Raw genomic sequence first — 22,010 nt, forward strand, 5'->3', positions numbered from 1 at the left:
CGAGAAGTGACTAAGAAGGTCAACCTTTGGGTGAGTAGGTGAATGAAGGGTGAAATGAAAGATCGGCCTATATTTAATATTTGAAAAAAATTTATTCATGGACCTTAAAAAGCTTTGTTCAACAGATTAGAGCCCATTTTTTCAGAATTCAGTACTAAGCCCAGTTCTTAACTGCCAAAGGGGGGTTGTCAAGTATATGGCACTTGGCTTTTTAAACCATAATACACTGCAGGATGAGAGTGAATGATTCAAGAAACAGGCATTTTCTAGGTGTAGGTGACTTGTAAAAGAAAGCCCACCTATGAAATTCAAGTTTGGTTTTGGGGTTTTTTTTTTTAAGATTTTTAAAATTTATTTGACAGAAATCACAAGTAGGCTGAGAGGCAGGCAGAGGGAGAGGGAGAAGCAGGCTCCCCGCTAAGCAGAGAGACTAATGCGGTGCTCCATCCCAGGACCCCGAGATCATGACCTGAACCAAAGGCAGAGGCTTAGCCCACTGAGCCATCCAGGTGCCCCCAAAATTCAAGTTCTTGTAAAAATTTATTTTGGGGGGGGGGCGCCTGGGTGGCTCAGTGGGTTAAGCCGCTGCCTTCGGCTCAGGTCATGATCTCAGAGTCCTGGGATCGAGTCCCGCATCGGGCTCTCTGCTCAGCAGGGAGCCTGCTTCCCTCTCTCTCTCTCTCTGCCTGCCTCTCTGCCTACTTGTGATTTCTCTCTGTCAAATAAATAAATAAAATCTTTAAAAAAAAAATTTATTTTGGGGACATTATTAGCTTCCATGCAAATAAATACATTAAACATTGCGAAGTTACCTTGTTCACTGGAAAAGTTAAGAATCTTGCTTTCTAGTCTTATGTCCCAAACAGGAAAAGAGGAAAGTCAGGTATAGCTGAATAAGCTAATATTTTCAAGTTTCAATTTTTAATTTGCCTAATTGTACTTTTTTTTTAAAATATTTTATTTATTTATTTGACAGAGAGAGATCACAAGTAGACGGAGAGGCAGGCAGAGAGAGAGAGAGAGGGAAGCAGGCTCCCTGCTGCGCAGAGAGCCCGATGCAGGACTCAATCCCAGGACCCTGAGATCACGACCCGAGCCGAAGGTAGCGGCTTAACCCACTGAGCCACCCAGGCACCCTGAAATTTTGTTTAAAAATTTTTATTACGTGTGCTAATTGTAGAAACACTAGAAAATGGAAATTAAAATTTCTCCAGAGAGAAACCATGATTGTTAACCTTTTGATTTCTAGCCTTCTAGGTTTTACTTACATGTTATAATAGAAGATAATATTATTTTCACTTAAATATTAGTGAGGGAAAGAAAACATTGAAATAAAGACAGATTATAGCTTCATTGATTAGTGGTATTTTGTGCCATTTTTTCATTAATTTGTTGATACCATTATGATTTATTTTATAATTCACATAGAAAGTAGATGAGTTTCACATTAATGTTAGAAATTTTAATAGTTTCCAGGAAATATTTGTTAGCTCACTAAACTTGTTTAGTAAATGAAAGTATTAATTACGTTGGTGAAAGTTTTGTCTGAATGGTAGAATATGCATTGAATATGACTTTTTTAAAAGACTATTTATTTGACAGACAGAGATCACAAGTAGGCAGAGAGGCAGGCAGAGAGAGAGGGGGAAGTAGGCTCCCTGCTGAGCAAACAGCCTGATGTGGGGCTCGATCCCAGGACCCTGAGACCATGACTCAAGCCAAAAGGAGAGGCCCAACCCTCTGAGCCACCCAGGCGCCCCTGAATGTAACTTCTGATGCTCTTTTATGATCTGGATTTTGAGTTTATGGTCAGAACCAATTTTAAGTTCAACTGAACTGATTTCAGCTTCCCTGGTGGTCTAGTGGTTAGGATTCTGCACACCCTCTCAACTAAACTGATTTCAAGTTTGAAGTGTTATCAGTCTATAGCAAAGAGAAAAATCAGGGTAGTGCAGCTAGTGTTTCATAAAGCTAAATTTGTTTTGGGGGCCTGGGTGGCACAGTTGGTTAAGCGACTGCCTTTAGCTCAGGTCATGATCCTGGAGTCCTGGGATTGAGTCCCACATCAGGCTTCCTGCTTAGCAGGGAGTCTGCTGCTCACACTGACCTCTCTCATGTTCCCTCTCTCTCTCTCACTCAAATAAATAAATATTTTTTAAAAAAATCTATATTTGTTTAAAATGAGACTGTTAAGGGAAATTTTAAACTATTACCTTGGGGTATTACTGTGCCTTATTCTTTAGAAATGATGGTAATCGTTGATATTAGTTCCTTTAAAAATGCCCTTACTTGGGCTGCCTGGGTGGCTCAGTTGGTTGGGCGACTGCCTTGGGCTCGGGTCATGGTCCCGGGATGGAGTCCCACATTGGACTCCCAGCTCCATGGGGAGTCTGCTTCTCCCTCTGACCTTCTCCCCTCTCATTCTCTCTCTCTCTCTCTCTCTCTCTCTCAAATAAATAAATAAATAAATAGAATCTTTTAAAAAAAAAAAAATGCCCTTACTTGACAAAATAATGGAATCCTTTGCCAGGCTTTCCTTTTCCCTTTGCCCCCAGTTCTGTTGACCCATTTAATTCCATCATTCCAGATTAGATCTCTTAAGAAAGCCCTCTTCCTTTCCTGCCCTCTTCCTACTTCTAGACTTGGAGTTTTTGCTGTAACTCTACCATACCACATTAAAACTTAAACATTAAAAAAAAAAAAAACTTAAACATTTTGTCCTCAAGAACAAAAGAATTCTTGCTTTCTCCTATATAGGCATACCTTGGAGATATTGTGGGTTTGGTTCCAGACCACTGCAATAATATAAATATTAAGTGTGTAGGAGTATTATGGCTAAAAAAAAAAAAAAACCTTAATTTAAAAATACTTTATTGCTGGGGCGCCTGGGTGGCTCAGTGGGTTAATCCTCTGCCTTCGGCTCAGGTCATGATCTTGGGGTCCTGGGATTGAGCCCCACATCGGGCTCTCTGCACAGCAGAGAGTCTGCTTCCCCCTCTCCCTGCCTGCTTCTCTGCCTACTTGTGATATCTCTCTCTGTTACATGAAGAAATTTTTTAAAAAATTTTAAAAATCTTTAAAAAAAATAAATAAAAATACTTTATTGCTAAAAAAATGCTATCATTTGAGTTTTTGGTGAGCCTTAACCTTTTTGCTAGTGGAGGGTCTTGCCTTAATATTGATGACTTCTGACTGACCAGGTTGGTGGTTGCAGAATGTTTAGGTGGCGTTGGCAATTTCTTAATACAAAACAGTAGTGAAGTTTACCACATCAATGAACTGTAGCTTTCAGGAATGATTTCTCTAGCATAGTTGTGTTCTAAATCCTTTGTTGTCACTTAAACAGTCTTCACAGTATCCTCACAATGAGTAGATTCTATCTCAAGAAACCTCTTTGCGGGGCGCCTGGGTGGCTCAGTGGGTTAAGCCGCTGCCTTCGGCTCAGGTCATGATCTCAGGGTCCTGGGATCGAGTCCCGCATCGGGCTCTCTGCTCAGCAGGGAGCCTGCTTCCTCCTCTCTCTCTCTGCCTGCCTCTCTGCCTACTTGTGATCTCTCTCTGTCAAATAAATAAATCTTTAAAAAAAAAAAAGAAACCTCTTTGCTCATCCATAAGAAGCAGTTCCTCATCTGTTCAAATTTTGTCATGAGGTTTCAGCAATTTAGTCACATCTTAGGCAATACTTCTAATTCCAGGTCTCTTGCTATTTCTACCACATCTACAGTAATTTCCTCCATGGAAGTCTTGAACCCCTCAAAGTCATCATGAGGTTGGAATCAACTATTTTCAAACTCCATTAATGTTGATGCTTCAACCTCTTTCCATGAATCCTGAATTTTCTTAGCGGCATATAGAATGGTAAATCCTTTCTGGAAGGTTTTCAGTTTTCTTTGCTTAGATCTTTCAGAGTAATCACTGTCTGTAGCAGCTTACATTCTAACAGAATGTACTTCATAAATAGTAAGACTTTAGAGTAGAAGTTTTTCCTTGATCCTTGGCCTACAGAATGAATGTTGTGTTAGCAGACATGAAAACAACCTTCTCTTACTGTACATCTCCATCTCCATTGGGTGACCAGTCCATTGTCTGTGAGAAGTCAGATTTTGAAGGAATGTTTGTTCTGAGCAGTAGGTCTCAAAAGTGGGCTTAAAATATTCAGTGAACCATCATGTAAACAGATGTGCTCTTATCTTGGCCTTACTCCATTTATAGAGCAGAGGCTGAGTAGAGTTAGCATAATTCTTAAGGGACCTAGAATTTTCAGAATGGTCAATGAACATTGATTCCAACTTAAAAAGTCACCAGCTGTGTTGATCCCTGACAAGAGAATCAGCCTGTCCTTGTAAATTTTGAGACAGGCATTGACTTCTCTAGCTATGAAAGTCCTAGATAGCCTCTCCTTTCCAATAGAAGGCTGTTTCGTCCATATTGAAATTCTGTGGCTTAGTGCCGCCAGCCACCTTCATTAATTTTCTCAGCTAGAGCTTCTGGGTAACCTGCTGTAGCTTCTACATCAGCTTCTGCTGCTTCATCTTGTACTTTGATATTATGAGGCAGCTTTTCCTAAGCCTCATGAATCAACCTCTGCTAGCCTCAAACTTCTCTTTTTCCTTATTCTCTATTTCCTTATTCCCAGAGCCGTCAAAGAATTGAAGAGTTAGGGCTTTGTTCTGGATTGGGCTTTGGCTTAACAGAATGTTGTAGCTGGTTTGAGCTGTCTAAACCACTAAAACTGTCTTCATATCAGCAGTAAGGCTGTTTTGCTTTCTATCATTCATGTATTCACTAGAGTAGCACTTGTACTTTCCTTCAAGAACTTTTCCTTTGCATTCAAAACTTGACTGTTTGGCCCAAGGGGCCTTGCTTCCAGCCTACCATGGTTTTCAGTATGTTTTTCCCACTAAGCTTAATCATTTCCAGCTTGTAAAATGATAAATGTGCAGCTCTTCCTTTCACCTGAACACTTAGAGGCCATCCTCAGGTTACTGATTACCCTAATTCCAAATATTTATAACTCAGGAAATAGGGAGGCCTAAGGAAGGAGAGTGAGACAAAGGAATGAACAGTGAATGGAGCCACCTGAACACAACATTTATGCAGTCTTAGATGAGTGCAGTTCATGGCACCCCCAAATTATAAGACTAACATCAAAGATCACAGATTGCTGCAACAAATATAATGATAATGAAAACTTTTGAAATTTCTCAATTACCAAAATGTGACACAGGCCTGAACTGAGCAAATGCTGTTGGAAATATTGCACCGATAGATGTGCTGGATGCAGGGTTGCCACAGATCTTCAATTTGTAAAAAACAAAAAAACAACACCGTATCTGCCTATAATGAGGTATGCCTATACATGCTTAACTTTCACGGGTATGTGTACTCAGGGATTTTTTTAAAGATTTTATTTATTTATTTGACAGAGAGAGATCACAAGTAGGCAGAGGCAAGTTGGGGGGGGGGAAGCAGGCTCCCTGCTGAGCAGGGGGTCTGATGTGGGGCTCGATCCCAGGACCCTGAGATCATGACCTGAGCCAAAGGTAGAGGCTTAACCCACTGAGCCACCCAGGGGCTCCTAACCAGTATTCTTAATATGACTGCCATTTCTAGGACACAACCCAGATTTGCTTTGTACAGCCCAAGTTTTGGATTTAAAAAAATGAAGAACACGGCACCTGGAGGCTCAGTTGGTTAAGCAGCTGCCTTCTGCTCAGGGTCCTGGGATTGATTCCCTTGTTGGGCTTTCTGCTCAGTGGGGAGTCTGCTTCTTCCTTTATGCCACCTGTGCTCACACTGTATTTCTCTCTCTCTCTGTCTCAGATAAATAAATAAAATCTTTTTTAAAAAATATAAATATATTGTGAATATAAGAAGTCATAATGTCCAGGGTGAGCACAGACAGGATCATAGAGAGTGGCCATATTAGCCTTCTGAGGTTCTGGAGCAGCTTTTCTTTGCGTGCTCCATGTCACCCTCATTTTGTAACCTTTCAACGCCTGATCACAGATTTTTTAAGTGTCAGGCTGTATTATTTTAACCATATATTTTTTTAAAGATTTTATTCATTTTATTTGACAGAGACAGAGGTAGGCAGAGAGACAGACAGAGAGGGAGGAGGAAGCAGGCTCCCTGCCGAGCAGAGAGCCCGATGCAGGCCTTGATCCCAGGACTCTGGGTTCATGACCTGAGCCAAAGGCAGAGACTTTAACCCACTGAGCCACCCAGGCGCCCCTTAACCATATTATTTAAAAAACATTTTTTTTTAACCATTGTATTTTTTAAAAATTTTTCATAGTTACTGAATTAGAATTTTCCTTTTAATGTTTTTCTGACTTCACAACTTTCTCCTTAATTCTATGAAGATCCCACTCAACTTTCCCAGTAGAAGGGGAGGGGTTATGGAAGAAAAACTGATGCAGGGAGTGATCTAAAATAGAGGTAAACAGACTCTCCCCTCCCGGTATCTTTAAGACGTTCCTATTCTTCGGCCCAAAAATAAATGTGTAGATAGCATTTTCTTGCAGATCATTTGCTATCACTGTGGACTCAATAGTATTCTAATATGGAGGTTAATCCACAGTGACCCAAGCATGTGCTTCAAGAAGAATGACTGAAAATCCTATAGCTGCTAACATTTTATTCTTCCCATTTTTTAAAAAGATTTTATTTATTTATTTCACTGACAGAGATGGCAAGTAGGCAGAGAGGCAGGCAGAGAGAGGGGGGGAAGCAGGCTCCCCATGGAGCAGAGAGCCCGATGCAGGGCTTGATCCCAGGACCCTGGGATCATGACCCGAGCTGAAGGCAGAGGCTTTAACCCACTGAGCCACCCAGGTGCCCCTGTTCTTACCATTTTTTTTTTTTTAAGATTTTATTTATTTATTTGACAGAGAGAGATCACAAGCAGACAGAGAGAGGAGGAAGCAGGCTCCCCGCTGAGCAGAGAGCCCGATGCGGGGCTCGATCCCAGGACTTTGAGATCATGACCTGAGCTGAAGGCAGCGGCTTAACCCACTGAGCCACCCAGGCGCCCCTGTTCTTAACCATTTTTATACTGAGAGCCAATTCCACTTTTAGCTTGAGAATTTACGGTCTGAAAGTCTGACCTCAGAAAAGCTCTTATTAAAAGGTCTAAATGCTTATTAATACTACAGGCTTTGGGGAAGATTGGCAAATCTAACCTAAGAAGAACAGTCCTAGAATTTTGTGATTTCACATTAAATTACATTTCAGTATTTTAACGCTAATGGAATAGCGCAAAACTCCCAAACCTAAGACTGTGGTATCCCCTTTTCATCCTAATTCTACAGGAAACATTTAATATACTTTCATCTAGCCTATAACTTTGGTTCTGCAGTTGGATCAGTAACAAGATGTCCTGCAATGAGTGTTTTCCCCCTTGCTTTCTGATAAGTTAAAATTTGTTTCTGAACATACTGATTCTTTGAATTACCTATTATACTTTTATGCAAAATAAGGTCTTCTGTGACCTAATAGGTAAAATCCCTAGTGTGTATTTCAATATCTGTGGTCTCTGTTTTTCCAGTGTGTATGTGTTTGCTCAGAATCACAGAAGTATGTAATTTATTAAGAGCTAGAGGCTGCCCCTCATCTTGGATCACTAACAGTGGAAATCCAAGGGATTTGGCTTTCTGGAGAGAGTGAGTGTTCATAAATAACCCAATAATCGTGCCTGGCATTTACCAAGAGTCTTGACCCAGAAACCTAAGTTGTGATGAAAAAGTAATTATGAGTGTCATCCCCTGCCTCATATAATTAATTTTTCCCCATTTTAGGGGAAAACTTATATTTCATTTTTCTCATAAATGATAGACGTTTCAAAGCTGAAGTTCATTCTTTAGATCTACCATTCATTCCTTTTTATCTACTCCTAGCAGATTGTCTTTCTAATTATATGTAGGTATTCTATATAGGTAGCCTATATAGGTAGCCAGAGGGGGTGGTTTGGTTTGGTTTGGTTTGGTTTTGGTTTTAAGAAGAAAATGGAGGGGCGCCAGGGTGGCTCAATGGGTTAGCCTCTGCCTTCTGTCCAGGTCATGATCTCAGGGTCATGGAATCGAGCCCTGCTCGGACTGTCTGCTCAGCGGGGAGCCTGCTTCCCAACCCCCTCTCTGCCTCCTTCTCTGCCTACTTGTGATCTCTCTCTGTTAAATAAATAAATAAGATCTTTAAAAAAAAAAAAAAGAAGAAGAAGAAGAAGAAAATAGAAACTTTCCCTGTGGAGGAAGAGAAGGAAACCAAACTCAATTTTTAATGTCTTTTTTTTAAAGATTTTATTTTATTTATTTGAGAGAGAGAGAGACAGTGAGAGAGAGAATGAGCGAGGAGAAGGTCAGAGAGCGAAGCAGACTCCCCATGGAGCTGGGAGCCTGATGTGGGACTCGATCCCGGGACTCCAGGATCACGCCCTGAGCCGGAGGCAGTCGTCCAACCAACTGCGCCACCCAGGCTTGAATTCAGTATCAGAGCTTTAGGTCTTTTGAGCTCTTCGGAGTAATGACAGATGTTAAATAGATCAGAATTATTTGGGAATCACAGAAGTAATCTTTTTTATTAATATAACATAGTATTAATTAAAAGATAACATGGCCTACTGATAGCTAAATATGAGGAAAATAATTTTTAACAAACAGTAATACTAACAGGTTTTGCTTATTTGACCACCAAAGAGTAATGTTCTAGGGCTAGAGATTAATTTTAGAGTGAAGTTGAAGCAATCTAAACAAATGTTTAAATGCTGATTAAAGGATTAAATAATTTACCTTCCAAGTCTAGGAGTATAGTTTGAAGGGAGTAAAATTCATACTTAAGGGGTGTCTGGGTGGTTCATTTGGTTAAGCGTCTGCCTTTGGCTCAGGTCATGATCCCAGGGTCCTGGGATCCAGCCCCACATTGGTCTCCATGCTCAGCAGTGAGTCGGCTTCTCCCTCTGCCCCTCCCTCCCCATGCACACACCCTATCTCTCTAATAAATAAATGAAATCTTTTTTTTTTAATTTTTTTTTATTTATTTGACAGACAAAGATCACAGGTAGGCAGAGAGAGAGGAAGGGAAGGAGGCTCCCCGCCAAGCAGAGAGCCCCATGCAGGGCTCAATCGAAGGACCCTGGGATCACAACTCGAGCCGAACGCAGAGGCTGTAACCCACTGAGCCACTCAGGCGCCCCTAAAATCTCTTTTTAAAAATTTTAAAATTTTTTAATTTTTTTTATTAATGTATAATGTATTATTAGCCCGAGGGGTACAGGTCTGTGAATCGCCTGGTTTACACACTTCAGAGCACTCACCACAGCACATAACCTCCCCAATGTCCATAATCCCACCACCCTCTCCCTACCCACCTCCCCCCAGCAACCCTCAAGTTTTGTTTTGTAAGGTTAAGAGTCTCTTATGGTTTGTCTCCCTCCCAATCCCATCTTGTTTCATTTATTCTTTTCCTACCCCTGAGACCCCCCCACATTGCATCTCCATTTCCTTATATCAGGGAGATCATATGATAGTTGTCTTTCTCTGATTGACTTATTTCACTAAGCATAATACCCTCTAGTTCCATCCACGTTGTCGCAAATGGCAAGATTTCATTTCTTTTGATGGCTGCATAGTATTCCATTGTATATCTATACACCACTTCTTTATCCATTCATCTGTTGATGGACATCTAGGTTCTTTCCATAGTTTGGCTATTGTGAACATTGCTGCTATCAACATTTGGGTGCACATGCCCTTTTAGATCACTATATTTGTATCTTTAGGGTAAAGACCCAGTAGTGCTATTGCTGGGTCATGGGGTAGCTCGATTTTCAACTTTTTGAGGACCCTCCATGCTTTTTTCCACAGTGGTTGCACCAGCTTGCATTCACACCAACAGTATAGGAGGGTTTCCCTTTTTCCGCATCCTTGCCAGCTTCTGTCATTTCTTGACTTGTTAATTTTAGCCATTCTGACTGGTGTGAGGTGGTATCTCATTGTGGTTTTGATTTGTATTTTCCTGATGCCGAGTGATGTGGAGCACTTTTTCATGTGTCTCTTGGCCATCTGGATGTCTTCTTTGCAGAAATGTCTGTTCATGTCCTCTACCCATTTCTTGATTGGATTATTTGTTCTATGGGTGTTGAGTTTGATAAGTTCTTTATAGATTTTGGATACTAGCCCCTTATCTCATATGTTGTTTGCAAATATCTCCTCCCATTCTGTCAGTTGTCTTTTGGTTTTGTTAACTGTTTCCTTTGCTGTGCAAAAGCTTTTGATCTTGATGAAGTCCCAGTAAGTTCATTTTTGCCCTTGCTTCCCTTGCCTTTGGCGATGTTCATAGGAAGATGTTGCTGTGGCTGAGGTCGAGGAGGTTGTTGCCTGTGTTCTCCTTAAGTATTTTGATGGATTCCTTTCTCACATTGAGGTCCTTCATCCATTTTGAGTCTGTTTTCATGTGTGGTGTAAAGAAATGGTCCAGTTTCATTGTTCTGCATTTGGCGGTCCAATTTTCCCAACACCATTTGTTGAAGAGACTGTCTTTTTTCCATTGGACATTCTTTCCTGCTTTGTCGAAGATTAGTTGACCATAGAGTTGAGGGTCTATTTCTGGGCTCTCTATTCTATTCCATTGATCTATGTGTCTGTTTTTGTGCCTGTACCATACTGTCTTGATGATGATAGCTATGTAATAGAGCTTGAAGTCGGGAATTGTGATGCCACGAACATTGGCTTTCTTTTTCAATATTCCTTGCGCTATTTGAGGTCTTTTCTGGTTCCATATAAATTTTAGGGTTATTTGTTGCATTTCTTTGAAAAAAATGGATGGTATTTTGATAGGGATTGCATTAAACGTGTAGATTGCTTTAGGTAGTATAGACATTTTCACAATATTTGTTCTTCCAATCCAGGAGCATGGAACATTTTTCCATTTCTTTGTGTCTTCCTCAGTTTCTTTCATGAGTACTTTATAGTTTTCTGAGTACAGATTCTTCGCCTCTTTGGTTAGGTTTATTCCTAGGTATCTTACGGTTTTGGGTGCAATTGTAAATGGGAGCAACTCCTTAATTTCTCTTTCTTCTGTCTTGTTGGTGTAAAGAAATGCAACTGATTTCTGTGCATTGATTTTATATCCTGACACTTTACTGAATTCCTGTGCTAGTTCTAGCAGATTTGGAGTAGAGTTTTCGACATATATGGGTTTTCCACATACAGGATCATATCATCTGCAAAGAGTGATAGTTTGACTTCTTCTTTGCCAGTTTGGATGCCTTTAATTTCTTTTTGTTGTCTGATTGCTGAGGCTAGGACTTCTAGTACTGTGTTGAATAGCAGTGGTGATAATGGACATCCCTGCCGTGTTCCTGACCTTAGCGGAAAAGCTCTCAGTTTTTCTCCACTGAGAATGATATTCGTGGTGGGTTTGTCATAGCTGGCTTTGATGATATTGAGGTATGTACCCTCTCTCCCCACATTTTGAAGAGTTTTGATGAGGAAAGGGTGCTGTGCTTTGTCAAATGCTTTTTCAGCATTTATTGAGAGTATCATATGGTTTTTGTTCTTTCTTTTAGTAATGTATTGTATCACATTGATTGATTTGTGGATGTTGATTCAGCCTTTCAGCCCTAGAATAAATCCCACTTGCTTGTGGTGAATAATCCTTTTAATGTACTGTTGGATCATCCTATTGGCTGGCATTTTGGTGAGAATTTTCGCAGCTGTGTTCATCAAGGATATTGGTCTGTAATTCTCTTTTGTGATGGGATCCTTGTCTGGTTTTGGGATCAAGGTAATGCTGGCCTCATAAAATGAGTTTCATTTTCCTTCCATTTCTATTTTTTGGAACAGTTTCAGGGGAATAAGTATTAATTCTTCTTTAAATGTTTGGTAGAACTCCCCTGGGAAGCTGTCTGGCCCTGGGCTCTTGTTTGTTGGGAGAGTTTTGATGACTGCTTCAGTCTCCTTACTGGTTATGGGTCTGTTCAGGTTTTCTGTTTCTTCCTGGTTCAGTTTTGGTAGTTTATATGTCTCTAGAAATGCATCCATTTCTTCCAGATAGTCAAATTTGCTGGCATAGAGGTACTCATAGTATGTTCTTATAATTGTTTGTACTTCTTTGGTGTTGCTTGTGATCTCTCCTCTTTCATTCATGATTTTATTTATTTGGATAATTTCTCTTTTCTTTTTGATAAGTCTGGCCAGGGGCTTATCAATCTTATTAATTCTTTCAAAGAACCAGCCTATTTTCGTTGACGTGTTCTATTGGGTTTTTTTGTTTCTATTTCATTGATTTCTGCTCTGATCTTTATGATTTCTCTTCTCCTGCTGGGTTTAGGCTTTCTTTGTTGTTCTTTTTCCAGCTCCTTTAGGTGTAGGGTTAGGTTGTGTATTTGAGATCTTTCTTGTTTCTTGAGAAAGACTTGTATCATTATATATTTTCCTCTCAGGAACGCCTTTGCTGTGTCCCATAGATTTTGAACTATTGTGTTTTCATTATCATTTTTTTCCATGAATTTTTTCAATTCTTCTTTAACTTCCTGGTTGACCCATTCATTCTTTAGAAGGATGCTCTTTGGTCTCCATGTATTTGGGTTCTTTCCAAATTTCCTCTTGTAATTGAGTTCTGGCTTCAGAGCATTGTGGTCTAAAAATATGCATGGAATGATCCCAATCTTTTGGTACTAGTTGAGACCTGATTTATGACCCAGGATGTGATCTATTCTGAAGAATGTTCCATGTGCACTAGAGAAGAATGTGTATTCTGTTGCTTTGGGATGCAGTGTTCTGAATATATCTGTGATGTCCATCTGGTCCAGTGTGTCATTTAAGGCCTTCATTTCCTTGTTGATCTTTTGCTTGGATGATCTCTCCATTTCAGTGAGGGGAGTGTTAAAGTCCCCTACTATTACTGTATTATTGTTGATGTGTTTCTTTGATTTTGTTATTAATTGGTTTATATAGTTGGCTGCTCCCATGTTAGGGGCATAGATATTTTAAATTGTTAGCTCTTCTTGTTAGACACACCCTTTGAGTATGATATAGTGTCCTTCCTCATCTCTTATTATAGTCTTTGGCTTAAAATCTAATTGATCTGATATGAGGATTGCCACCCCAGCTTTCTTTTGATGTCCATTAGCATGGTAAATTGTTTTAATTTTAATTTAACTTTTTAAATTTTAATTTAGCTTTTAATCTGGAGGTGTCTTTGGGTCTAAAATGAGTTTCTTGTAGACAGCATATTGATGGTTTTTTTTTTTTTTTTAATTTATTCTGATATCCTAGGTCTTTTGATTGGGGCATTTAGCCCATTTACATCCAGGGTAACTATTGAGAGATATGAATTTAATGCCATCGTATTGCCTGTAAGATGGCTATTATTGTATATTGTCTCTGGTCCTTGCTGATCTACTACTTTTATTCTCTTTCTTTGCTTAGAGGACCCCTTTCAATATTTCCTGTAGGGCTGGTTTGGTGATTGCAAATTCTTTCTGTTTTTGTTTGTCCTGGAGCTTTTTATCTCTTCTTCATTTTCAGTGATAGCCTAGCTGGATATAGTATACTTGGCTGCATGTTTTTCTCCTTTAGTGCTCTGAATATATCACGGCAGTTCTTTCTGGCCTGCCAGGTCTCTGTGGATAATAAGTCTTCTGCCAAGCTAATATTTTTACCATTGTATGTTACAGACTTCTTGTCCCGAGTTGCTTTCAGGATTTTTCTCTTTGTTGCTAAGACTTGTAAATTTTACTATTAGATGACGGGGTGTGGATCTATTCTTATTGATTTTGAGAGGGGTTCTCTGCGCCTCCTGGATTTTGATGCTTGTTCCCTTTGCCATATTAGGGAAATTCTCTACAATAATTCTTTCCAGTATACTTCTGCTCCCCTCTCTCTTTCTTCTTCTTCTGGAATCCCAGTTATTCTAATGTTTCATCTTACGGTATTGCTTATCTCTTGAATTCTCCCCTCGTGGCCCAGTAGTTGTTTATCTCTCTTTTGCTCGGCTTCTTTATTCTCTGTTATTTGGTCTTCTGTATCACTAATTCTTTCTTCTGCCTCATTTATCCGTGCTTTAAGAGCCTCCATTTTTTATTGCACCTCATTAATAGTTTTTTTTTTATTTCAACTTGGTTAGATTTTAGTTCTTTTATTTCTCAAGAAAGGGCTTTTATTTCTCCAGACAGGGTTTCTCTGATATCTTCCATGCCTTTTTCGAGCCTGGCTAGCACCTGGAGAATTGTCATTCTGAACTCTAGATCTGACATATTACCAGTGACCATATTAATTAGGTCCCTAACCTTCAGTACTGCCTCTTGTTCCTTTTTTTGTGGTGAGTTTTTCCACCTTGTCAATTTATCCAGATAAGAATACATGAAGGAGCAAATAAAATACTAAAAGGGTGGCAAAGACCCCAGGAAAATGTACTTTAACCAAATCAGAAGAGACCCCAAGTCGTATGGGGAAGAAAGGGGGTAAAAAGAAGTTCAGGGAAAAAAATTTAAAAAGGAATACAAATAAAAAATATAAAAAAGAAAATATATATATTAGACTGGTGAATAGAACAGGGTCACCCACTTAATTTTGTGAGTATCTTGGTCTGTTAGAAGAAACTACCTCCCCAGTTTTAAAGAATTAAAAACATATAGGGGTAAACACGATGAAGGGATGGGATATGATTATAAAGATGAAAATTTTTTTTAATTTCTAAAAAAGGAGTTGATAAGATAAGTTGGTTGGGAAAATAAAGAAAAAGAAATTGAAGGGAATTTGCTCAGGCTGGAGACTAGAACAAAGCCCTCTGCTAGATTTACGGTATATTTGATCTATTAGAAGAAGTTTTATCCCAAATTACTTTAGAATAAAAAACCCTATGTGTATACAAAAGATAAAGTTAGATACAATGAAGGATAAAATATGACTATAATAATGAAGTTTCAAAAAAGATATTTTTTTAATGAGAGGTATTGCTAAGATAAACTATTAAAAACATTAAAAGAGGAAAGAGTAAAAAAAAATTTATCTTAAGAAAAAAATAAAATTAAAAAAATTAATTAACTTTGCAAGATTAAAGAATCATGGGGTGAAAGCCATGAATCCCATGCTTCTCTTTCTCTTCCTCTGGAATTCTGCTGTTCTCCTTGGTAAGTGAACTTGGTCTTGGCTGGATTTTTTGCTTATCTTCTTGGGTAGGGGCCTGTTGTAGTGATTTACAAGTATCTTTGCCCAAGGAGGAATTGCACCACCCTTACCAGGGGCCAGGCTAAGTACTCTGCTCAGGTTCGCTTTTGGGAGCTTTTGTTCCCTGAACGCTTTTTGTAGAGTTCCAGAGGACGGGAATGAAAATGGCGGCCTCCCATTATCAGCCTGGAGGAGCCAAGAGCTTGGGGGCCCACTCCTCAGTGCGCCCTTGGAGAAAAGCGCTCATTCACTTCCGTCTCCCTGGCCTCTGGTCGCACTCCTAGCTCACCCAGCCTGTGACCAAGTGTCTTTGTCTCTGGCACACAGCCCTGCCTGGAGTCTCCAAACCCCATAGATCCCTGCACTCTTCCAGGGGGGGTCTCCGCGAATCTTGTGGGGTCCCTGCTCACAGATCAGTGACCTGTTTCACAGATCACAATTTAAGGTAACCCCGAGTTGAGCGCTCACTCCTCGGCTCCATCTCTGTAGCTGGCTTCCCTGCTCTAATACCTGGAAGCATTGCAATACTCAGACACCCCCGATTCTTCTGTGACCCTGTGGGACCTATGACCATGCTGTCCTCGCGTGGGCTTCACCCTGGCTTAGCCTCTGGAGCGATGTCCCTCAGTGGAGCAGACTTTTAAAAGTTCTGATTTTGTGCTCCATTGCTCTGCCACTTGCCAGGAGCCGGCCCCTCCCTCTGCAGTCTATCTTCCTATCACTTTGGATTCACTTCTCCACTGGTCCTATCTTTCAGAAAGTGGTCGATTTTCTGTTTCTAGAGTTGCTGCTCTCCTCTTCCATCTCCTGTTGGATTTTTAGGTGTTTGGAATGGTTTGATAAGCCATCTAGCTGATCTCCTGCTACCTAATGTCTCAGCCTGCTACTTCTCTGCCATCTTGACTCATCTCCAATAAATAAAATCTTTAAAAATAAAAGTTTATACTTAAATTTTGTGACAAGTGGATTACTAAAAAGTTTTCCCATTGAATATATAATCTGTGTTTCTAACTTCAGTTTTCATTTAGTTTTGTGTCTAGAGCATATTTATAATTTATAATGTAAAATAGTGAACCATTGTGTTTTAAAGGAAACTTTAAGTAAAAAAAAAAAAAAAAGAAAAAAAGAAAAATAAATGTTATGTAATGTCTTCTGGAATAAGTATAACTTCGGAAGTATTTCAGAATGGTTATTTTGTAGTGGCCTAGGAAAAAGTAAAATGATAGTGGAACCGTAAATTCAAGGGTAGTTCTTCCTGGATTAGGTTTACTTTAGTTAATCCAAAACATGGCCACCTTTCAACCCCCAGAGTATTCACGTTATTTTGCTCCAACAACATATTTTTATAGGTAAACCCTAATTTATACCTTGTCTACCTCATGCGTTATTATGACCTTGGTTTACTTTGCATTCCAAGCATGACTTTCGCTAGCGTTTAAAACCTAAAAAATGTATTTGTGTCAGGAAAACTAACTACTGTAAGCCCATGTTTAAATATTATTAATTTCCTTAAATTAGAAGATTCTTTTAGGATCTACTCTAAATTTCCTTTTCAACTTAGCATCTACATTTGAAATAGATAATATTTTTGTCTTCCCAAGGAGTACATTTAATTTCCTTTTAAAACAGGTAAATGTACCTTTACTAAAGGATTGAAGCTCAGATAAATAGCTTTTTGTGACTCATTTCTAGTAAGCTGCATTGTCCTGTGACTTATAAAAGAATTATTTTAAAGTTAGGAGAATGTCATCTATTACCTGGTACAAGGGTATAATATAGGCTGACCAAGTAGTCAGAAAGTGAGTTGGAACTGCTTGCACCCAGAGTAATTCTGTGAGCGTTCTTTATTCCAAAGATGAAGCTTTATACTGAAAATACCATTTTGGCCTTTTTATATATAGTCACATCAGTATAACTTCCTTGTACTTGGAAAATTACACCTGATGTTTGACATGGTTGATGCAATTCTGTCCTACTGTAGATAAAATTTGGGTTGTACATACATGACTGATTTGCCTAAAGAGTGTTAATTTAGGTAGTAACCCAGTGTTTCTAAATGCAAAATTTTTACTAGACTGTTGTTTAATTGTTGAATAGACTATATTGTTTAGAGAAGTTTTAGATTTATAGCAAAACAAGAGGAAGGTACAGAGATTTCTGGTATACTTCCTGCCCCTACACATGCATAGCTTCCTCCATCATCAATATCCCCCAACATAATGGTACGTTTGTTATACTCAGTGAGCCTACAGTGATCCATCATTATCACCCTAAGTTCATAATTTACATTAGGGTTCACTTTTGATGTGTTCTACATTCTGTGGGTTTGGACAAATTTATGACAGGTGCCCACTTTTTTTTTTTTTTAAAGAGATTTTATTTACTTATTTGCCAGAGTGAGAGCACACAAGTAGACAGGATAGAAGACAGAGGGAGAGGGAGAAGCAGGCTTCTCACTGTGCAGTAATCCTGGTGTGGGGTTCCCTCCCAGGACCCTGGAATCATGACCTGAGTCAAAGGCAGACGCTTAACCAATTCAGCCACCCTGACGCCCCAGGTGTCCACCTTTATAGTGGACATATATCATGCAGAATAATTTTATTGCCCTAAAAATCTTCTGTACTCTGTTCTACTCATGCCTCCCTCTCCCCAACCCTGGACAACCACTGATCTTTTTTATTGTCCCCATAGTTTTGCTTTTCCAGAATGTCATTTAGTTGATATGCTGCAGTATGTGTGCTTACTTTTCCTTTCCCCCTCCTGGAAGCATGAGAGAATTTTTCTCTAGTTTTTACTGTGAGAACCTGGTAGAACTATGAGAGATAAACTCACAAAGGTGTGAGGGCTCTTCATGACTAGGTCATCTTGTGGTTTTTAACTCAGATTTGTCCCACTGAGCATCCAGCAATTCATCAGATATAGTTCAGGTTTTTACTCAATACTGCTTCCTGCTGAAGTTTCCACTTATGGGTTTCTGCTCCATTAACTTATGATCCTCTCTCTCTCGGAGCACTGGTTTATACTGTCACCTCAATTTTCTGGTCTAAGAATGAGATCTAAGAAGAGTTGTTGACTTTTGGGTTTTTTCAGCATTTTACTTGTCAGGATGGAGTAGCAACTTACAAGCTCCTTACAAGATGGACCAGAAACTGGAAGTTAGATCTATTTTTTTACATCATTTTCTCCCATCCAAGTTCTAACCAGTCCCAACCCTGCTTAGATTCCAAGATCAGATGAGATCAGGCACGTTCAGAGTGGTATTGTTGGTGGCATTGCTGAAAAACCAGAACCAAGGATATTTGTACTGTTAGACCTTTTAGCGGGGGACTAATGGCTTAATGACATTATTTTATAGACTCAGAGCAAAGCAACACCAAACTCTTCAGATGATTGTAAAGTAAATAAAAATGATAAATTGTCTTACCAGTTAGTTTATCTAACTTTTTGAAAACCACAGGTGCTGGTGGATAATTGGCTGGCCTACAAAATACCACATAAAGCATAAAATACATAAGGTACCTTCTTAGAAATTTGCTGATAATAAAAGTAAATGGTCCTTGGGGCACCTGGCTGGCTCAGCCAGAAGAGCATGTGACTCTTGATCTCAGGGTCATGATTGAGCCCCACACTGGGGGTTGAGGTTACTTAAATAAATAAATAAACTTAAGGAAAAAAAGGCAAATGGTTCTTTAGTACAATAACTCTTTGGTAAATGAATTCATTATTCCACAACTAGTTTTGCTATTTAAAAGAAATGAAAATTGTTTTTTTAATTATAGGATGTTAAGCATAAAGACTATATTGACCATCAGAAGGATAAAGTTGCTTTAACTCTGGCTCGTCTAGCCCGCCATGTTGAAGTGGAGAAACAGCAAAAGGAAGAGAAGAATAGAGCATTCAGGGTATGTGGCTATTTTAATTGGTGTTTTACCAAATCATGGAATTGCTTATAATAAAATTTGCATGGAACAAATTTGTCATCAAAAAATGAATCCAAGTTCAGCGTGGACTCTCGATACCTCATCACTTTAGTACTTCATTGTATTTTTTGTATCTCTGTCTTTAGTTTGTTAGAGTCTAATCATATATGTATATAGGAGAAAAAATAGAATTGAGTGGACTTTATTTTGGGGAATTAAAAATCATGGGATTTCTTTATAGCAGGGTTTCTGGTTTCTGTATCACAAGAATTTATTGGTGCTTTTGTAGACATAAGCTGTTAAATGGTCATTTTCTACCGAATAGAATGAGACCACTTTCTCAAACTTCAGCCTGCTCCTTCAGATTAACCTGTTACTAAAAGGAAGAAATTTGAATCAGGTTTGTAGAAGAGCTGCTATGTGGAAAATGAAGCCTAATTTAGAATCTCTGATGATATAAATCTTTTTCTTCACTTGCTTTAGAAAGCCCCAGACCAGTTACTTAAAGAATCTCTTAGTACTGGGGCATCTGGCTGGCTCAGTCGGTGGAACATGTGGCTCTTGACCTGGGGGTTGTGAGTTTGAGCCCCATGGTGGGGATAAAGTTTACTTAAAAAAATTTTTTTAAATAAAATAAAAATGAAAAAGCAATATCCCTCATTATTGACAGAGTAGAAAGTTGATGAGTTGGGTAAATAAAGCTTCATCCTAGGAGGTTTGTGTTTGTTTGTTTGTTTAATTTTATTTATTTATTTGACAGAGATCACAAGTAGGCAGAGAGGCAGGCAGAGAGAGAAAAAGGGGGAAGCAGCCTCCCTGCTGAGCAGAGAGCCCAATGCGATGCGGGGCTGGATCCAAGGGTCCTGGGATCATGACCCGAGCTGAAGGCAGAGGCTTTAACCCACTGAGCCACCCAGGCACCCCTCATCCTAGGAGTTTAAAAATGGAAATTGAGGGGTGCTTGGCTGACGCATTCAGTAGAGCATGCCAATGTTAATCTTAGGCTCCTGAGATCAAGCCCCACATTTGGTGTAAAGCTTACTTGGAAAAAAAAAAATTGAAATTTAAATCATGGCTCTGCCAAGCAGCTGTTTGGATTTCAGCAGGTCCTTATCTTTTATAGACTTTGGGTTTTAATCTGTAAAGGGACAGAGTTGGAGATGATCTTCCAAGTTAAGTACTATGATTTTTTAATTTTAACATCTCTGTTTTGATTCCTTGTCCATTGGTTATCATAGAGGAGTTTATATATTTCTGTAGCTTCTGATTCAGTATCTCCTAATCCTGTATAAAATAAACGACTATTCTTTACATTTAGAATTAGATTCGTTTGGGGACTTTATAATGTAATACCAATTAAATGAGAGCATAGTATTCTAGTTGTATGTTTAAAATGCTTAATGCATAAAGATACAAAAAATGGGATTATTTCTTTACTGGTAGAAATACTATTCAATTTTAAGGATGATTCTTTCCCCAAACTATGTTTGTATTGTTTATGAGGAAAATCTCTTTGAGAGAGGGATGGTTCACAAGTTGTTCTTTTCCATAGATTTCCTGAATGATGCTAGCTTCTTTTTCCAGGCGGTGTTCCACATAGATAATAAAATATCTGTAGTGAGTTCAGATAAGAAAGCATCTTACAGGCACTGTGGTAACTGGGGCTTTTCTCAGGGTGGTTTCAGCTTCCCCCATGTAAGTGCTCATTCATTCTAGTAATGACTTTATCTCAGCATTGAAGAAAGTTTTTTGAAATTCTGAAAATCTTGTTTAACCAATTGTAAAGAATAAATATATATCTAGATTTCACTAGGGAAAAAACAACTAATAGATATCTTAGTTTATTGCTTGCTATCTATTCATGATTTTTTAAAATTTGGTTTCCTGTATGGATAACTTGTTTTTTAAAACTAGGTGACAGAAAAGAAAAATGAAACAAACTATCCAGAAAGGAAGATAATGAAACTAAAGTAAAAATGATTGTTGAGGAATTCTAATGGCTGATGACTCTGACTAAAACTGGATAGTAGAAAATATATTCCAACTATTTTAGGCCTTTTGAATTATTGATGTATTACTGTTAAGGTGAATTTTGTATCTTTTGTGATGGAGTGGTTTTAATGAAAGAAAGAAAATTTATTAAAATCTTCATTGGATATGGGGCACCTGCCTGACTAGTCAGTAGAGCATGCGACTCTTGATCTCAGGATCATGAGTTCAAGCCCCATGTTGGATACAGAACCTACTTAAAACTAAATAAACAACAACAAAAGCCCTCTTCCCCTGGATAAATCACTTTCAGAGAAAATGTTGTGTTGACTAGTTGACCAGCTACCAGCTTTGCTCATTGATAACTCTAGGAGTTAAGGTGACTTGCAAGAAGGGTTATATACCTCACATTTGTGGAAGAAGCTTTGTGTAACAAAGGAAAAGGGTGGCTAATTTGGGGATGACTTCAGCCAATAAGTGTTTTTTGAGCATTGACTATTATGGGCACAGAGTTCAAATTCTGTTGTAAAAATACCAGAGAACATTTTTAAAAACCTGTTTATTGGGGCATCTGTGTGGCTCAGTAGGTTAAGCCGCTTCCTTCAGTTCAGGTCATGATCCCAGGGTCCTGGGATTGAGCCCTGCATCAGGCTCTCTGCTCAGCAGAGAGCCTGCTTCTTCCTCTCCCTCTGCCTGCTGCTCTGTCTACTTGTACGCTCTATCTCTGTGTCAAATAAATAAAAACCTAAAAACAAACAAACAAACTTTATTTTTAATTTTTGGAAGTTCTTTAAATAAATAAGCTATTAGCTGACATGGAGTAGTATTTGATCTTAATTATATTAATTTAAGAGTTTTTATTGTGGGGGACCTGGATGGCTTAATTGTTAAGCATCTGCCTTGGGCTCCTGGGTGGATCAGTGGGTTAAGCCGC

At 39.0% G+C, this 22,010-nt stretch overlaps 1 protein-coding gene across 2 annotated transcripts in view; it reads left to right on the plus strand.

Moving 5' to 3' along the window:
• Window positions 1–22,010, plus strand: part of ZNF451 (zinc finger protein 451) — a 104,975-nt gene that overhangs the window by 23,208 nt on the left and 59,757 nt on the right. For both annotated transcript variants that reach the window (XM_044253485.1, XM_044253494.1), the window contains exon 4: window positions 18,947–19,069. In XM_044253485.1, the coding sequence (XP_044109420.1) occupies window positions 18,947–19,069 (123 nt within the window). The remainder of the gene's footprint in view (window positions 1–18,946; window positions 19,070–22,010) is intronic.

The sequence above is a fragment of the Neovison vison genome, chromosome 1, assembly GCF_020171115.1.
Source record: "Neovison vison isolate M4711 chromosome 1, ASM_NN_V1, whole genome shotgun sequence".
NCBI classification, from domain to species: domain Eukaryota; kingdom Metazoa; phylum Chordata; class Mammalia; order Carnivora; family Mustelidae; genus Neogale; species Neogale vison.